We start from the raw sequence: 17,977 nt of genomic DNA on the forward strand, positions 1-17,977 counted from the left end.
TTATATTCTGTCTCTGAGACTGAAAGAGCCAAAAGATCAGGGACCTAGTTTTGTTTCTTGCTGTTTCTCAAGCATGAGGACACTGCCTGGCACATAGAGGGCTCATAGTAAATATTTCCTCAATACATTTGTTGATTAAGTGAAGGTGATAGAAACTGACAGGGACCTTGAACAAGATTAGAGTATTTTATTTGTATCTATATCGCATTTATTTTTGAAATTCTTTCCTTATTTGAGCTAATACGCTTTTTATGGAAGACATTTTTTATGTGGAGACGCTATGGGAAATAAAACCTTATAATGTTGTAACTCGAGAGCTAGGATACATGTTTGACCAAATTTTCTTGGTTTGTCTTTATTTCTAGATATAACATTTGCTTTCTTTTTTATAATTCACCTAAAAGCTGCTTATTTTTAAATGTGTATTTAAAACTTCAAAGTTGCAAGACTGTCTTTTAGAATAATTAGCTATAAAGAATCAAGGACTTCAACTGATCTGAATTCAATGGTCTTCTTTTCTTTTCAAAATTTTAAGGGTTTGGCTAGCCTGCTGGAAGCACAGGTTTATATTTAAAATCATCCCAAGTATAGTCGTATAACCTTGTTCTAAATTTGAAAGATATAAAATTGTTTTTCTTTGCTTTTTGTTTTCTCTTTTAGCTTTAACTATTTATTTCAAAATCAGTAAGAAAACTGAATACCCTAAGGAAAAAATGCACAGAGGACAGAACAGGAAGTGTTGCAATAAATAAATACATTTTTAAAACAAAGAGAAGGGCCGCGTGCCATGGCTCACTTTGGGAGGCCGAGGCGGGTGGATCACGAGGTCAGGAGATCGAGACCATCCTGGCTAACACGGTGAAACCCTGTCTCTACTAAAAATACAAAAAAGTAGCCAGGCGTGGCTGCAGGTGCCTGTAGTCCCAGCCACTCGGGAGGCTGAGGCAGGAGAATCGCTTGAACCCAGGAGGCAGCTCTTGCAGTGAGCTGAGATCGCGCCACTGCACTCCAGCCTGGGTGACAGAGTGAGACTCTGTCTCAAAAATAAAAATAAATAAATAAATAAATACATAAATAAATAAATAAAACAGAGAAAAAAATAAATACAGAGAGTCAAAAACAAAATGAAAGATGGTTCAACCTCTTTTGCAATCAATAAATTACAAATTAAATTAATGATTCACCAAGTTTTGCATATCAATTTGGAAAGAAATATTTTGAGGAAACAACAACACGTGCACTGTTGCTGTGAACATCAACTGTTTCAGCTTTTGCAGGAACACTTCGACAAAATGAATTAAAAGCCTTAAATTTTTTTTCCTTTGACCTGCTACTTTCACTTCTAAGAATATATATTAATGAAATACAATTAAGCATATATGCATTTTTAGCTGTAAAGATAATTAAATAAAACATTATTTGAAATAGAAAAGTATTGGACATCATCTGGCCGAGACAAGCAAAATAAAGTCATGGCACATAATTCAATTTAGTGGTATTTGGCCATTAAAAGTAATTTTACACCAGTTTATTGACATGGGAAGATGCTGATGATGTGTTAGGCAAAAATAAATACATTAAGAAATAACTGTTATAGTATTGTATAATATATTTACATATTTTTGAGAAAGGGAAGCAGAGAGAAAGATAGGAAGGATAAAGTGTACCACAGATCTGTTTATAGTTGGTTATTTGTGGATGAGAAGATTGTGGTTGCTTTTAAATATTTTTCTTATTTGTTCATGATCTCTGACTCTCCTGTGGTGGCCACACATGCTTTTATATTGAAGTGTGTGCTTTATTTAAAATGTAAACATGTAGTTTGGCTTTAAAATTTCCATGGGGGAAACCACAGAAGCACGGCAAAGGACATTAGTAAGCAGTCTCCGTAAGGAGACACCTGGTTGGCTATCCTGTGTGAGAAGAGATGCTTGAACTTAAAAGCGGTAGAAGAAGTGCGAATATATTGTCAGTGGAATGCTGCCTTGTACTCATCAGATTGGCAAGAAAGTAGGGAGAAAGAGGGAAATAGAGTTCTGGTGGGAGGCTGCACTGGCTCATCCATCCTGGAGACTGAGTCTGGAGGGCTGTCCTGAAGAGCACACTTAGGAGCTTTTTATGTGATCAGCCATCACTTCAGCTCCCAGGAATATGAATTTTTATCACAGAGTTGTCTGTACCAGAGAGCAGAGACAACTGAAGGGTCCATCTCTGGGATGGGGGATAAGTAAACTGTGATCGACAGTCCCTGCAGCCACAGTTAGAAACAGGCATGCAACTAGCATAAGGTTAGATCTGAAAAGGTCTATAGTGTGGATTGCCAGATAAAATACAGGGTGCCAGTTAAATTTGAATTTCTTATAAATAATGAATACATTTTGAAGATAAGTATATCCCAAATATTTGCCCAATCTGGCAACTTTAGTCATAGAACAACAGAATTGATGATAATTAAAGCTATGTACACAGGCAAATCAAACCAATATATTCCACAAGAATATATATTAACACATTTATAGCTATTGCATTTGTGGGAAGGATAATAGGAAGAAAAAGAAATATATAGTAACCAAATAAAGTCGTAAAATAAGAGAGGGCCTTGGATAGACCAATGTTGACAGTGAACTAAGTATGATTAACTCAACTCTCCATAGCTAAGTCCAAAAAGATTTTTTTTTGAAATGGAATCTCACTCTGTCACCCAGGCTGGAGTGCAGTGGCACGATCTTGGCTCACTGCAACCCCCGCCTTCCAGGCACGAGAATTAAGCGATTCTTGTGCCTCAGCCTCCTAAGTAGCTAGGATTACAGGCATGTGCCACCATGCCCGGTTAATTTTTGTATTTTTAGTAGAGACAGGGTTTCACCATGTTAGCCAGGCTGATCTCAAACTCCTGACCTCAGGTGACCCTCCCACGTCGGCCTCCCAAAGTTCTGGGATTACAGATGTGAGCCACCACACCCGGCCCCGAAAAGAAATTAAAAAAAAACTTTACTGTGGTCTCTTGAAATTTTTTTTTTTTTTTTTTTTTTTTTAACTAAAGTCCTGATGACACTGCCTGGCTGATAAACAGAATATTCTGTTCTACCAAAAATTCTGTGTGGAGTATCCTGGTACTTCTAGCAAAATTAAGTGGCAGAAAAGTGAGCAGGAGGGAGAGTGGGTAGGTGACATGGGGCTTGGGAGAAAAGAGAAAACCTTAATAATTTTATAAAACTAGTAAAATATGAAACTAATGAACAAATTAGCTAAGAACATTGGTTTGCTTAGTTTTACTCTTTTAATAGAGGAACATGCTTACATTCTTACAGAGTAAGTATTAGTAAAAGAACATAAGTGAGCACCAATCCTTAACTGTTAGCATGGAGATAGCTAGAAAAATAAGCAAAGTTTAAATTTACCCATTGGAAAATGATGGTTCAGTACATGTCACTGAGTCACTCTTACTGCTTTAAAAGCTTCTTTTTCTTAATGTTACAGCCGATTACAAGGAGAGCTTTAATACGATTGGAAACATCGAAGAGATTGCATATAATGCTGTTTCCTTTACCTGGGATGTGAATGAAGAGGCGAAGGTGAGTGACAAAATAGCATTGATTCTTTGTTCATACCTCCTAATAACGTGCCCATCCTCTGCAGTTTATTCCTTTTAAAAAGCCTCTATCGGTAGCCTCCTATTGAAAAGAAAATGAACCTTTCATCTTTTGCCTTTGTGGAGGGTAAGGGAGAAAAGGGAGCGTGCTCCTCTGTGGCTTCCTGTAGAATGTAATGAGCCAAGTTGCATGCCCCACCCAAATCCTTCAGGCCCCAGGCTTCATTTTAGCACTTGGAGCTGGGAAGATGAGGCCAGGAAACCTTTTCTCTCTGCAGTGCAGGTTTCCCCAAAGGCCTCTCCGTGTAGTCTCCTCCAGACACGGGGAGGAGCTCAGAGCTGGTGTGTTCGTAGGTAAGCTTCTGGGCAGACCGCTGACCCCATAGCCCTTCCAGGCTTAAGGTGGTTGAAGGATGGAATACAGGAAGCAGGCTGCAGGTCCCTGAGCTCTACGGACAGAGGTGTGGCCACCAGTGCGACCTTCAGCCACTTGTTTAATGTTGGCTGCTTAACTAACCTTTTTCTGTTCTTCGTGGTGCCCACATGGTTTAAGAAGTACAAAGGCAAAATCTGTGGTGATGTGAGCCCTGAGAAGAGATGTCCACTATTGCACCAGTTTGGATAAAAGAAGGCTTTTATCCAAACGGCCACGAGTCTCTTTGATTTTATGAAAACCCCAAACCGTTCTGCTATGCCCACCCTCTTTCTGTGTTTCTTCGCTTCTGATCCTTGATTCTTATTTTGCACTCATGGGAAGGTGCCAGATGAAACCTAAGCTTGTTTTTTGGTTTAGTTCTGGACCATCTAGGAGGGTGTTAGAAGAGTTTGTCTTCAAGCAAATGAAAAGGTCAATGTACATTGCTCTGGTCAATGCTTTATTGTCTGAGAGCAGGGGGAAGGCTGGGTGAGAAAGGAAATGGGTTGGGAGTTTGCAGGCCTGGCTACAGAAGAAGAATTGCCCAGTGTCTCATTTCACTCAAGTATAAAACAATGCAGAATAGGCCTGAGAAAGACAGCCCAATGGGCAAATGGTGATCGAGTGCCCGTACAGCCTGGAGAAGTTTCTGTGGCTCAGTCTCAGTGCCTCCCAGAAAGGAAGCAGACCTTGCCGTGGGGTGCGAGACTGGTCCCACACAGAACTGTAGGCAAATGTGTCTCTAAGGTCCACTCCTCCTTCATTTAAAGTTTCCTGCCCAAGCCATGTGCTTTTGGCACTTTGTTAATCTCCTCGGCTACCCGAGGCCCGTTCTCCCTCCCCTCCCCTCTCCTGAGAACACTGTGCTCCTGTGCTCAGGGCTATCTGTACCTTTCCCACATTCCTGCCTAGTGCCTCCTTATTCCAGCCAAAGCTTGCCCTTTCTCATCGTTCCCTCTTCTCTCAGAGGCTAGACTGCCGGACCTGATCAGTAAGAGGCAGTCTGTGTAATGGCACAGGACTAGGATGGCCACTGAGCCATCCTGAGCAAGTTATCTGACCTCTCTGGGCCTCGGTTCTGACATGCAGACAAACACACAGATTTCCAAATGTCTCTGCTGCAGCCAGCATCATGCTGAGGGCATAAAGCATGATAGATGATCCAGTGCTCTGGGGAGGGAGGCCTGGGAAACAGTAACTGAGCAACAGTGTGACCAGGGAGAGGCAGGGCCTATGTCAGAGTCCCTGGAAAGAAAATGGGGTCATGTAACTGGAAGTGTCTTATCAGTGTTAAAGGACCAGGCATGGTGGCTGATGCCTGTAATCTCAGCGCTTTGGGAGGCCAAGGTGGGAGGATCCTTGAGGCCAGAAGTTCAAGAGTAACCTGGGTAAAGTAGGGAGACCCCATGTCTACAAAATAAAAAATAAAAATTAGCTGGGCAGGGTGGCATGCACCTGAAGTCCTAGCTACTCAGGAGGCAGAGGTGGGAGGATATTTCAAGCCCAGGCGGTAAAGGCTGCAATGAACCATGATCATGCCGCTGTACTCTAGCCTCAGTAACAGAGCAAGACCCTGTCTTAAACACACACCACCACCACCACCACCAACAACAACAACAACAACAAAACAAATGTTAAGGCAAGCTATAACTATGAGCTGTAATCATTACCATAATTTTGATTATCACGCAATCTGTGATAATGAGTGCTAGTGGGTGAATGTTTTAACTGTTCGGCTTCATTAGGAACCTTTTATAGAAATGCCTAACCTAGAAGGGACAGTTTAATGATGGAAGCTTCAGGCTCTGTAGTAAACCAATGAGATAGTTAATGTGGAGTTGAGTTGACCTTCCAGCCCAGTTCATTCCATACCACTCATTCACCATAAGCAGGAGCTTACTTTCCTTGTCTAAATGTGTGTGCCTGTGCATGTGGGTGTACATGTGAGTATGCATGTGTATGAACCATGTTGCTCAGAGCAGACAAGTTTAAGCTCACATATGCTTTGAAAAAAGACAGTGGAGGATATTTTATATTGCATTGTTTGATGTTGCAAAATTTGTTTAGCTTCATTAATAATATTTTAAGTGACTATTACTTGGTGGCAGCAATTGTTTGAGGTTTGGGTTAATCAATAAGTAATGAAAAAAGTTCCAAATATTTTTCTCCAGACTACTGAAGAGCTTTTAATGTTTTATTTTACTTTAAGTTCCTGGATACAAGTGCAGAACATGTAGGTTTGTTGCATAGATATATGTGTACCATGATGGTTTGCTGGCCCTATCAACCCATCATCTAGGTTTTCAACAAAGCAAGAAGTAAAAGCCCTGCATGCATTAGGTATTTGTCCTAAGGCTCTCCCTCCCCTAGACCCCCACCCCTCCACAGGCCCTGGTGATGTGATGTTCCGCCTCCGTGTCCATGTGTTCTTATTGTTCAGCTCCCACTTATGAGTGAGAACATGAGGTGTTTGGTTTCCTGTTCATGTGTTAGTTACTGAAGAGCTTTTAAAGAGAAACCATAAAAGTTAAATCTACTTCATTAGAAAGGCTGAGAAGATTTTTTTAATCTGTGGAGCCTAAGACATTTCTCTAAAATATCATTGATTTTATAATAAGCAGACTACAAAAGGCAAAATTGCATGATTGTTGAAAAAAAGGTTTTCAACAAAGCAAGAAGTAAAAGGCATCCCTCTCACAGTGGAAGTGTCTGTGACCTTCGTGTTGTGGACCTATCTGTCACGAGTAGTTGCATTTGCTTTCAACTTCCCATTGGTAACGTCTGCACAGAAATCTTTCCCAGGCTTCAGGGCAGCAGACCCTTTCAGTATCACATGATATTTTAGTTTGTATGGCCAGAGGACACAAACTTGCGGCCTGCAGACTTTAGATGGTCCACAGAATGCATATATGTATGTGTGTGTTATGCATTTTTGTACTTCTATTTAAAATTTTAACTTTTTTTGGCCCACATTAAATAATCAGAAGATTATTATTTTTAAAAATCCAGGTTTTTAAGTCTCTTGGATAATTAAAGATTCTGGCAACCATTAAGCCCTAGTGTTTGCAAGGTGATGAATGACTCTAATAACGTACTGGGCTCTTTATGGCTTTCTCTAGCATTCTCCATTCTGGAATTTTCCCTGCCTAGCCCTGGTGAACATTTGAGTTTTCATGCCCAACTATGCCCCCCATGCAACTGATATGCAGTTTAGCTCTTCACTGCCTTCCAGCATTTAGGAGGGTAGTGACACAATGCAGGTTGAAGCCATAGGTAGGTTCAGTCTTTCTGCCCGGACGGAGCTCAGAGGAATGGGGCAAGCAAGGCCACCAGCATTCCCTGGCTCCCTGGCTCCTTTGACCTGGTCCTCATAGTGCTGCAGCTGCAGCAGGCCAGGCACTGATTTGTGTCCCCACTGCTGAAGGGGGAATCTGTGACATTCTTCTGAATGCTCACAACAGTGGTAAATCTTGGTCTTTCAAGATGTTAAAGAAAAAAACACCAGAAACCACCTCAATCCAAATGTGAATACATATCAACAAGCTGGATAATACCACCTGAGGATTAAGGATGAGGTTTTTTTTGGCACCAAGTTTTATATATCATCTTTGGAGCTGGCCATATCAGAGGAGACCTGCTAAATATGCTTTAAAGCCTTGGCAGCATCATTGGAGAAACCTGTACGTCTTCCCAAGATGATTATGTTAAAGGACAGTTTTTATTTGGATATTTAGGTTTTGATGCATTTATTTAAAAAACAAAAACCAAAAAACCAATCCAGTATTTGGTATTCTTGCCACAGATCTATAATCAAGACCTGATGATAAGGCTTATGGATTTTTCCAAAGCATACATTTTCTTTCATTGCTGACTTACATTTTATTTCTACCTCTCATTTAGCATGAACAGAAAAAAAGGAAAGACATGAAACTCTAATCATTTAATTAAATTAAATTATAGGAAAACGTTTTCCCAGGGAAGGTGTTAAAGCTATTAGTTAAAACAAGGTTTGGGGATTAATTCCAGATTTGCAGTGTCCGTTGCAGGCGGATTCTCGCAGGACTATTGCAGAGTTCTTCAACCCAGAACCCGTTTTGCTGGTTGTGACACAGAGTCTTTGCAGCAGAAATAGTCTCCAACAGGATCGGCTTTTGTCCTCAGGGTCTCTGCAGTCTGGGAGCCTGTGTAATGTGAACAGGTGTCTGTGGGCTGCTGATATCTAGGTGGACAAGGTTCTGAGTGTCCACACTGTCACTGCTTGGAAATTGATGGCGGGCAGGGCCCAGTGTGTGGCAGCAGAAAGCACTGAAAAGGGGTTCAGACAACCAGATTCTAGCCCTGGCACCCAAGTAACTGGCTTTTTACTTCCCCCGTTTTTTTTTTTTTTTTTTTTTTTTTTTTGGCCAAAAAAAAAAAAAAAAAGCCATAAAACAATGGGAAGTGTGTGTGTGTGCACATATGTGTGTGTGTAGATTAAGATCCCATCCATATCATCCCAATGGGAGGACTTCTGTGTCATATTCTTTCACATGACTCCCATTTACAAGAATTTTTAAATTTTCATTCTCTCCTTACCCAAACACTGGCACCTAAGAAGTAGATTTGTTGGTCACGAATCCCTAAGATGAGGAATTCCCACGCCAGACCCTAGTGAGTTATTAAAGGGCTGTGAGCTGAGATTCCTGGCACCGAGCACTGCCTTTTCCAAGTGATGACATCACCCCCAGAGCAGAGTGCAGCAAACCCTAATTGCAGACTTCCTTTTCTCCTAGATTTCTAAGGAGTCTTGAAACTGGGCCCCTTATTTTTGTCCAGGGCTGTTTTCTCTGTTCACAATGATTTTAAGATTAAACCAATCTTGGTGCGCTACAAAGACCTCCCTCATGTGACCACAGAGAAGAATTACTTGAGCATTAAAGATGCTTAGTGCTTTGCACTTTCAGGAACATGTTTCCTTTTCGGATTTTTTCACTGGAACACTGTAACAATTCCTCCACGTCTCTATGCTTCACCCTTCCTTGGTTTATAATACTAAGATTTAAAAAAGCTTTCTTTCCATGAATATTTTTTAAATTGCTCTGCCTCCAAACCTTGTAGAATGACCTTAGTTCAGGATTCAGTGAAAATGTTCACTACCATTGTATCTGGAATTGATGGGTTCTTGGTCTCGCTGACTTCAAGAATGAAGCCGCAGACTCTCACGGTGAGTGTTACAGTTCTTAAAGATGGTGTGTTTGAAATTTGTTCCTTCAGGTGTTCAGATGCGTCCGGAGTTTCTTCCTTTTGGTGGGTTAGTGGTCTCGCTGGCTTCAGGAGTGAAGCTACAGACCTCCACCGTGTTACAGCTCTTAAAGGCAGCATGTCTGGAGTTGTTCATGCCTCTCGGTGGCTTCCTGGTCTCACTGGCTTCAGGCGTGAAGCTGCAGACCTTCACAGTGAGCGTTATAGCTCATAAAGGCGGCGCAGACCCAAAGAGGGAGCAGCTGCAAGATTTATTGCCAAGAGCAAAAGAACAAAGGTGCCACAATCGGAAGAGAACCCCAACAAGTTACCAGCCCTAGCTTGGGCAGCCTGCTTTTATTTCCTTATCTGACCCCACCCACGTCATGCCAATTGGTCCATTTTACAGAGAACTGAGTGGCCCATTTTACAGAGAGCTGATTGGTCCGTTTTGACAGGGTGCTGATTGGTATCTTTACAAACCTTGAGCTAGACACAGAGTGCTGATTGGCGCATTTGCAATCCTTTAGCTAGACACAAAAGTTCTGCAAGTCCCCACTAGATTAGCTAGGCACAGAGCAGTGATTGGTGTGTTTACAAACCTTGAGCTAGACACAGGGTACTGATGGGTGCCTTTACAAACCTTGAGCTAGACACAAAGTGCTGATTGGTGCATTTACAAACCTTTAGCTAGACATAAAAGTTCTCCAAGTCCCCACCTGACTCAGGAGCCCAGCTGGCTTAGCCTAGTGGATGCTGCAGGGGGGCTGCAGCCTGAGCTGCCCTCCAGTCCCCTGCCCCTCACGCCCACACTCCTCAGCTCTTGGGCGGTGGATGGGTTCCGGCAGTTGATGGGATCCGGTGGTCGATGGGATCGGGCGCCATGGAGCAGGGGGTGGCGCCCATCGGGGAGGCGGCTGAGGCCCAGCGAGAATTCCAGTGCTGCGCAGCAGTGCTGGAGGACCCCGCGTGGCTCCTCAAGCGCAGCCGGAGTGGACACTGAGGCCGAGGAGGTGCCAAGAGGGAGCGAGGGCTGCTAGCACGTTGTCACCTCTCACCATCACACTAAATAATCATGCTGACAAATAAATCTACTACTAGCCGTCTCCGATCTTTATGATTTTTAGAAAAGTCTATTATAATTCAATAATATAAAACTCTGATCTCCCAGGGTTATTCTTTGCTGCCTTCTAGGCCAGTGCCTCCGTTTTCAGAAGCAAAGTGATTACTTTCCCGAGCGATGTGTATCCCGCTCCCCGCTCCCGCTGTGTGTTCAGTTGCAGGAGAGGACTTAGGGGTATTGGTTTGTCTAGCCTTCTGCTTTGTTAGAGCATCAGCAAATGTTCTTCCCGCATTTTGGGATTGGGGAGGACCTTCCAGACAGGAAGTTGTTGCAGTTTTGGAAAGGGCCAAGGACAAAGAAGGCATCTGCTTTTATCTCTGTTAATAAATTTTCCTAATGAGATTGGAGGTGGGCAGGGCTGAAACCCAGTGGAAGTGGGAAAGGGAGCAAAGAGCCTAAGAGACATCATGGATAATCTTCTTGGGCCTCTTAGATTCTGATTCCACTAAATATTACCTCTCAACATATCAGGCCCTGCAAGATTGGGCAAATGGAAAAAGTGAATTTAGAACTCAGGGCCCTATGAATCCAGAGCCCATGCTGTTGACTATCCTGATAGAGAGAAATTTGATTTTTGTTTTAAGCCAAAGCAAGCTATGATTTTCCTTCTTCAAGCAATCTATAGGGGACAAACTGTGTGCATCCAGAAAGAAAGAAAATGAGTGGCTAACCCCATTTCCTTGAGCAAAGCAGTTCAATCAGGCCACCCTGCTTTCGCCACGTGCCCTGTCTTCATGCCACACTTTCTCCTTCCCCACAAAAATGGGCCTGCTGGTCCAGCACTTCCAGCACATAGGGCTCTCCTTATCCACGTCTTCTGTTACCCTGGTACATCACCTGTCCATAACATATATATTGACTGGAACTGATGTGGGAGTGAAAATTCCTTGCACTCTTCAACGGAGCATTGGCATGCTGATTAGCCTAACACTAGTGAGATCCTCTGCAAAGATCAGTGCATGTTTTCAATTACAGTGCTGAGACATATCAGTGTTTTCTTCTCTGTGCCTTTACACATTTATTCTTCATTTCCCCCATCTCTCTCCAGCTCCTTTCCCTGGTATCCTAAATTCCATTTTTATTCATTTACACAATCTCTGTATACCTTTCTCTAGTATATTTTTTCTGTTATGAATAGTGGAGGCAATTCCTTGCTCTTTTTTTTTTTTTTTTTGCAAAACCATGCAAGAAGCACAGCACTAAAAAATTTCCAAAACAAGAATGAGGGTTATGATCAGAGAAGATGAAGCTTGCAGGAGACATACAGTGACCCTCCACTCTACATGTGCAACTTAAGAAATCCAACAAACAAATCCTCACATGTACCAGGGTGGTAATTGGAAGTGACTACTTACACATAAGTCAATATTCCTTTTAAAGAGAGATTCCTCTAATCTTGGGTCTCTTTGGAATGCTTCAAATGCTTTGGATTTACGAAAGAGGTGTGTATGTAATTTTTGAAACTGTGGGAAAATGCAAGGTGAGGAGACATGTTGATATTTCCTCTGGGCCCTATTTGCGTTAATAGTTTCGCCGCATTGCCTTCCTGTTGGATTTTGCTTTAATACTAACAAGTACATATCATCTAAGAACTGAGAGCCTGTCTCAGGGAGGTAAACAGGGATGTGCTGAGATGAGCTGGCTGGTGACAGGAAACTAAAAGTGCAAGTTGAAAGTAAAATGTTCTCATCTGTATTTGTAAATCCATTTTTAAGGGAGAAAATGAAGTTGATTTAAATGTCCCAGCACTGCCTGACAGCTGCCCTGGACTTACGAGTGCATCTGATGTGGCCTGGGTCATGGTGATGACAGTGAACTGGCTTCATGTTGTGAGACGTGACTAGAGCCATCATATAGGCTGACTTACTATTTCCATAGCAAACCTAACTCTCTTCCTCCTCTCACTTCCTCTGCTCACCTCCTCTCTCAGTGTTGTCTTTTCAAGGTGAGCAAGCCAAGCCTAGCTTTCTGCTCCAGCAGCTGCTATTAGAGAGGAAAAACAGCTCTGTGTCCTCATTATCTCAATTTCAGTAGCTTGAAAGATAAGATGGTGAGAACCGCAGGGCTTTGGCCATAGCTTATGAAAAAGGAATAAATTGGAGAAAACACAGGTGTTCTAACTTCTCATATACTGCAAATTATTCAGTCTCTTTGGGTGGAAAATAAGGTTATACTAATTGAAAGTCCGGCTTGTGTTCAGTACCATATCATGGCAAATCCATTAAGTTGTCTCAAATGTGTTATTTTTCATCTTTCCCTCCCTCTGTCTCTCTTCCTTTTTGGTCTAAACTGCTTAATCAGTTTTTATTGAGCCTCCATTGTGTGCCAAGCCAGCTCTTTTGAAAATTAAAGTTTCGGTAGTCTTAACGAATCATGCTTTCCAAAGGGCTGTTCCTAAATGGACAGTGTTCCTGTTCTGCTGAACTCCATTGCTGGATACCAAAGGAGAAGGGAAGATGTGTAAATACTGTTTTTCAGGATGAAAATGGAAACTAAAGGACTGTCTGAAGGAGACTACACTCCTGAGTGCCCTGTGGGTTCATGACCTTGCTTATTCCCCAGCCCACACCCCTCAGCAGCCCAGTACTTTTGACTGGGGAGTTCTTTTTCTGCTTACAAGACAGTCTAGGATGATATGGGGTTGGTAGATGTTAATGATCAAGAAAAATTTATATACCAATTTTTTGCCTAAATTAATGTATTGCCTGATTTTAAATAGGCAATCTTGTGGAAAATTACAGAATATTACAAAACATATCCCTTGGTCTCAAAAGTAAAAATAGGGTTGGGGGACACTCCTAGGAGGGGTCTTGAAAGATTGAATTGCACACTGCAAAGCAGGGCAAATGGCATTTTTATGTGTTTGCTGAGGTGTGGTGTGGGTAAAGGAAGCCTTACAAGAGAAAAGTAAACATTTGCTGGAGTCTTTGGTACTGAACTTAAACAAAGCCATGCCTTTGTTCCAGTTTTATAAGGTAATGGATGTTAGGAAAAGCTATAAAGCTGGAGTTAATTCATATATAAAAGGAATAATCTTTGGAAGGCATCTCATCAAAGGTATCAATGGCTAGATCTTTGTTAGAATGGTTTCTGGACTGAATTTTGCTTAGGACCCTGTAATTAACATGTACGAACTATTGTATTGTGCAGAGAATTAGACTGCATACTTGGATTTCATAAAATGATTGTGTGTGCATGTGTACACAATGACTAATATTTGTTCAGTGATTACCCTATACCAGGCACTCTGCCAGGCACTCCATATATATTATGCAATATTCATATTTTTAAGTGAATAACAATTTCCATTTAACTAATGAGGATTTTGAAGCCCAGAGAAGTTAACTAGCTTACCTGAGGTTGCACAGCTAGTGCATGGTAGAGCTGGAATTCTAACCTTGGGCTGTCTGATTCTGAAGCATGTGCTTTTTCCATGGCACCTTTTTGTTTTGGAAAGACCTAGTAGTGATCTCTCCTTTCACCTCTGACAAGGGAATAATCATTCCTGTGAAGCAGCATTCCCACTGCATATCAGGCACTGGGCCAGGCGGTGGAGGTCCTGAACAAACAAGCCAGGCCGAATCCCTGCCCTTAGAGAATGTTTGGACTAGGCTAGGAACTGAGATGCAGATGTAAATAATTGAAATACAAGGTAGGTAAGTGACAGTGACTCTACGGGAGATAAAGTGCTAGAAGAAAAGGTCTGAAGAGAGAGGCAGCTCCATTATTTATTTTTTTACATTTTATTTTTTAAAATTTCAAGTGAAAAATTGAAAGACTAATACATTTGATACCACTTACCCTTCACCTAGATTGACTCATTGTTAATATTTTGCCAGATTTGCTTTATCTCTTCTCTCTCACTCTCTCTCTCTCTCTTCCACACACACACACACACACACACACACACACACACACACACACACACCCCTACACCTTAGTTCTAAGTACTTCAGCATGTAGAGAGGTCCTCTTTCTGTGGGATCGGGAAGATACAAGAAAGGATGTGGCATGTAGGGTGTGTCTTCAGGATCAGGTGGACTTAGATATAAGGAAGCTGGAAGAAGAGTGTGCAGTGGGGAATAAGGGAGTGTCCAAAGGTGCAGAACCTGGAAAGCACAAGGAGAGAGGGCACTGCGCCACTCAGGAGAGTGTGACACTCAGGAGACAAGTTAGTGTTAGTTGTAAAGAGGTGATGATAGAAGTCATGAGAAAGGATGAGATTGCTGTGGAGAGAATTGGAGGGTGGGCAAAACAGGGTGAAGGATGGCACTTTAGAAAATGTAGAGGGAGAGGAGCTGGAGAAGGAAGGGGTGGTGAGTAAGAGCAGAGAAGAAAGGGGAAGGAAGGAAGGAGAAGGAGGACAAAGAGGACAAGAGAGGGCCATGAAAGTCCAATGGTTTAGGCAGTGATTGTTCAAACTGTGATCCTCAAAAAGCAGCATCAGTGTTGACTTGGGAGATTGTTAGAAACAAAAATATTTGTATCTCCCAACCCAGGCCCACTGAATTAGAAACTCTGGGGATGAGGCCCTGTAACCTGTGCTTCAGCCAGGACTCCTGGCGATTCTGATGCATACTAAATTAGGAAACGCCTGTTATAAAGATGCTGCTGAGAAGGCTGCCCTTGCTTTGAAGAAAGCAGTTTCAGAAGTAAATTTATACATGCACCTGTGAACAAAAGCCACGTAGAAAGAAGTTCATTGCAGCATTGTTTATGACAGGAAAACACTAGAAACAACCTAATGTTGAAGAAATTGTCATTCCACATTTCTTGCTTTTTTAAAGAGAGAGAGAAAGCGATCTTCAGACTTTATTGTTAAGCGAGAAAAGCAAGATGCAGACCTGTGTGCGTTTTATGCTACCACTTGTGTAAAATAGGAAATGATGTGTATTTACATTTGCATAACATGTTTCTAGAAAGATACTCAAGAAATTGTTGATTGGCTGGGGAACAAGGAAGGGAGGTAATTTTCACAGTTTACCCTTTTGTGCCTTTTGGATTTTGTACCATATTCAGATATTACCAACTCAAAACAAGTTTTAAGTATTAAACATGAACAGAAAAAGCTTCACGTAATAAATGCTGAAAAAGTCAAGTGAATGAATCTTTCCGCCTGTACTGAAGTTCTTCTGCCTGGGAGCTCATTATTTCACCAAGCAGCCCAATCTCTCATTACGCAGTGTCAAAAGTCTCCCTCACCCGGATGTACTGCTTCACAAGATCTGCTCATGACAGAGCCGAGCGGGAGAAACTGTTGTAGTTTGAAGAGCAGTAAAGGTTTCTGCCTGAGTGACTTCCCCGTGCTCTCCCCAGTAATACCTGGGATTCAACCCCTCCCAAAGTGCTGTGGGGAGAGAGATTTAGTGTTTTTAAATCAATGTTTCTTAATTAAATGTTTGTTCCATTAATGCAAATCAGAACTCATCTACCTTTGGATCATTTGAAGTTAGCTTCACAAAATCCCCAGGGAGAGAATCCGGCTGGAAGTAGTAATCCTACAGGAAGGAGGGCTTGAACTGGGGGACCCTGGGAATGCTAAGGAGGCCACCCAGGCAGGAGCATTCAGGGAGGTAAAATGGAGAGGACTTTGTTGACTCTGCCATGTGGGTGAGAGCTTGGAGTTCAAGAACAGGACCAGCTGAGAGACGAGGTGTCTCAAAGGAGAGAGATAATGTTGATGATAGTAAAATTCTTTCGATTTTCATGACACTCTACAGTTTAAAAATATTATTTCATTTAAGTGTCACAGTACCAAGGTAGGGATTGTTATGCCTATTTGAAAGAAGAAAGTGAGGCCCAGAAAGGTTAGACAATGAGTCCGAGGCTGTAGTGCTAGACTTTGCACCAGGCACACCATTTTGAGCCTCTTGGCGGATATTTTTTTCTGGCTTTGCTTTACTTTCATTATAATCAAACCCAGGTTTGGCTTCTTACCACTTGAAAGCCAGACTCAAGAGACAAGTGTTGGTGGAAGGAAAAGCAGGTTTATTCAGAAAGGAACAACCGAGAAGATGGTGAGCTAATGTTCTAAGGTACCACCATAGGTCGGTACAAACTTTAGGCTCTTTCAATAATAAGGGCAGGAGGACAAGAAGGGGGTTGAGATCAAGAGGTAACCAATGACTACAGACATCTGGACAGCAGTGAGTGTCCAAGGAGGCTGCGAACTTCCTTGTCCTTGATCAGGTCACAATGCTCCTAAAAATCTTTAACAAAACATAGTTAGTTGTTTACATACTTCCCCTTTCATCCCAGGATTAGTTATAAAAGCTACATGACTGCTGTTTTCACATATTACGTCAGTGCTCTGAAATCATCCTTGCCTATGTGTAGAAATGGGTAAAGACCCCTTAAACAAAAATGGAGTGAGTTATGTTAGTTCTTTTGCTGTCTCACTGTTATGTCTTCTCACCCTCCAGCTTCAGAGAAAGCTCTTTCTTCCTCTCATAAAACTTCACTTGTGAGTTGATCTCCTTTATCCCCTGCTTCTGAGGCTCTTGACTCCCACAGCCACTCCTCTCTGCAGTCTCTTACATACCTCATCTCTTGTCGTGTGGACGCCTCCTTCATCTCAGAAGTGCACCTCTGCTGGGCCAGCTGCCCGCTCCCAGTGCTCCCATCCCTCCCTTAGCTGAGGTGCTTCTTCTCCATCTCTTTGACCTGTCTCACTTGCCCAGCAATCACCTTCCTCTCCTCCCTTCCATTGGTCTGGCCTCTGGAAGTAGCATGGATGCTCTCCGCTACTGAACACAATGACCTTTTCTCAGTCCTCATGCCCCTGTCCTCTCTGTAGCTTGGATGTTGGAGGCTGTGGCCACAGCTCTATCTGCCTTGGCCTCAGAGATGCACACTTGGCCTCATTCAGTGCTTGTTACTGGATCACAGTGATAAAAACAGATTGATTTGCCTCTTTCCTCACCACTCCCCACCTTTCAGGTTCCTTCTTCACTTTCCAGATATAAACCCTCCTTTTCCATTAGGGTGATCTCTACATTTTTTCAGAGCCAGCATGAGCTTTTTTTCCCTTCCATCTCTCTTTCTCCTGTCTCGAGACTCCTACAGGAAATCTTCCCTGGCTGCCTTGTTGAGCTCTCTTCTTCTTCTTTCTTTTTTTTTGAGATGAAGTCTTGCTCTGTCACCTAGGCTGGAGTGCAATGGCGGGATCTCAGCTCAGTAAAACCTCTGCCTCCCAGGTTTAAGCAATTCTCCTGCCTCAGCCTCCCCAGTAGCTGGGATTACAGGCATGTACCACCATGCCCAGCTTATTTTTGTATTTTTAGTAGATACATCATTTCACCATGTTGGCCAGGCTAGTCTTGAACTGCTGACCTCAGGTGATCCACCTGCCTTGGCCTTCCAAAAGTGCTGGGATTGTAGGCGTGAGCCACCATGCCTGACCTTCTCTCTTCTTAAAGCAAACAGAGTCTGGAGTGTTCAATTTAATATCTAATTACGTACCTTCCACAACAGTGAATACTGTTGGACTCCCACCTTTCCCTTGAGGGCAGGGCCCTGCCATAGATAGACTTCTGTATTTCTCATGGCCTCTATATATAGCATCTTCATAGTGTGGATGGATAGATAGATAGATAGATAGATAGATAGATAGATAGATAGATAGATA

The 17,977-nt window shown here is 42.4% G+C and overlaps 1 protein-coding gene across 2 annotated transcripts in view; it reads left to right on the forward strand.

Annotated features, from left to right (window-relative positions):
* GRHL2 (grainyhead like transcription factor 2) overlaps nt 1-17,977 on the forward strand; it is a 180,864-nt gene that overhangs the window by 104,392 nt on the left and 58,495 nt on the right. For both annotated transcript variants that reach the window (XM_023223392.1, XM_023223384.2), the window contains exon 8: nt 3,481-3,575. In XM_023223392.1, the coding sequence (XP_023079160.1) occupies nt 3,481-3,575 (95 nt within the window). The remainder of the gene's footprint in view (nt 1-3,480; nt 3,576-17,977) is intronic.

This window comes from Piliocolobus tephrosceles, chromosome 7, assembly GCF_002776525.5.
Source record: "Piliocolobus tephrosceles isolate RC106 chromosome 7, ASM277652v3, whole genome shotgun sequence".
Classification (NCBI taxonomy): domain Eukaryota; kingdom Metazoa; phylum Chordata; class Mammalia; order Primates; family Cercopithecidae; genus Piliocolobus; species Piliocolobus tephrosceles.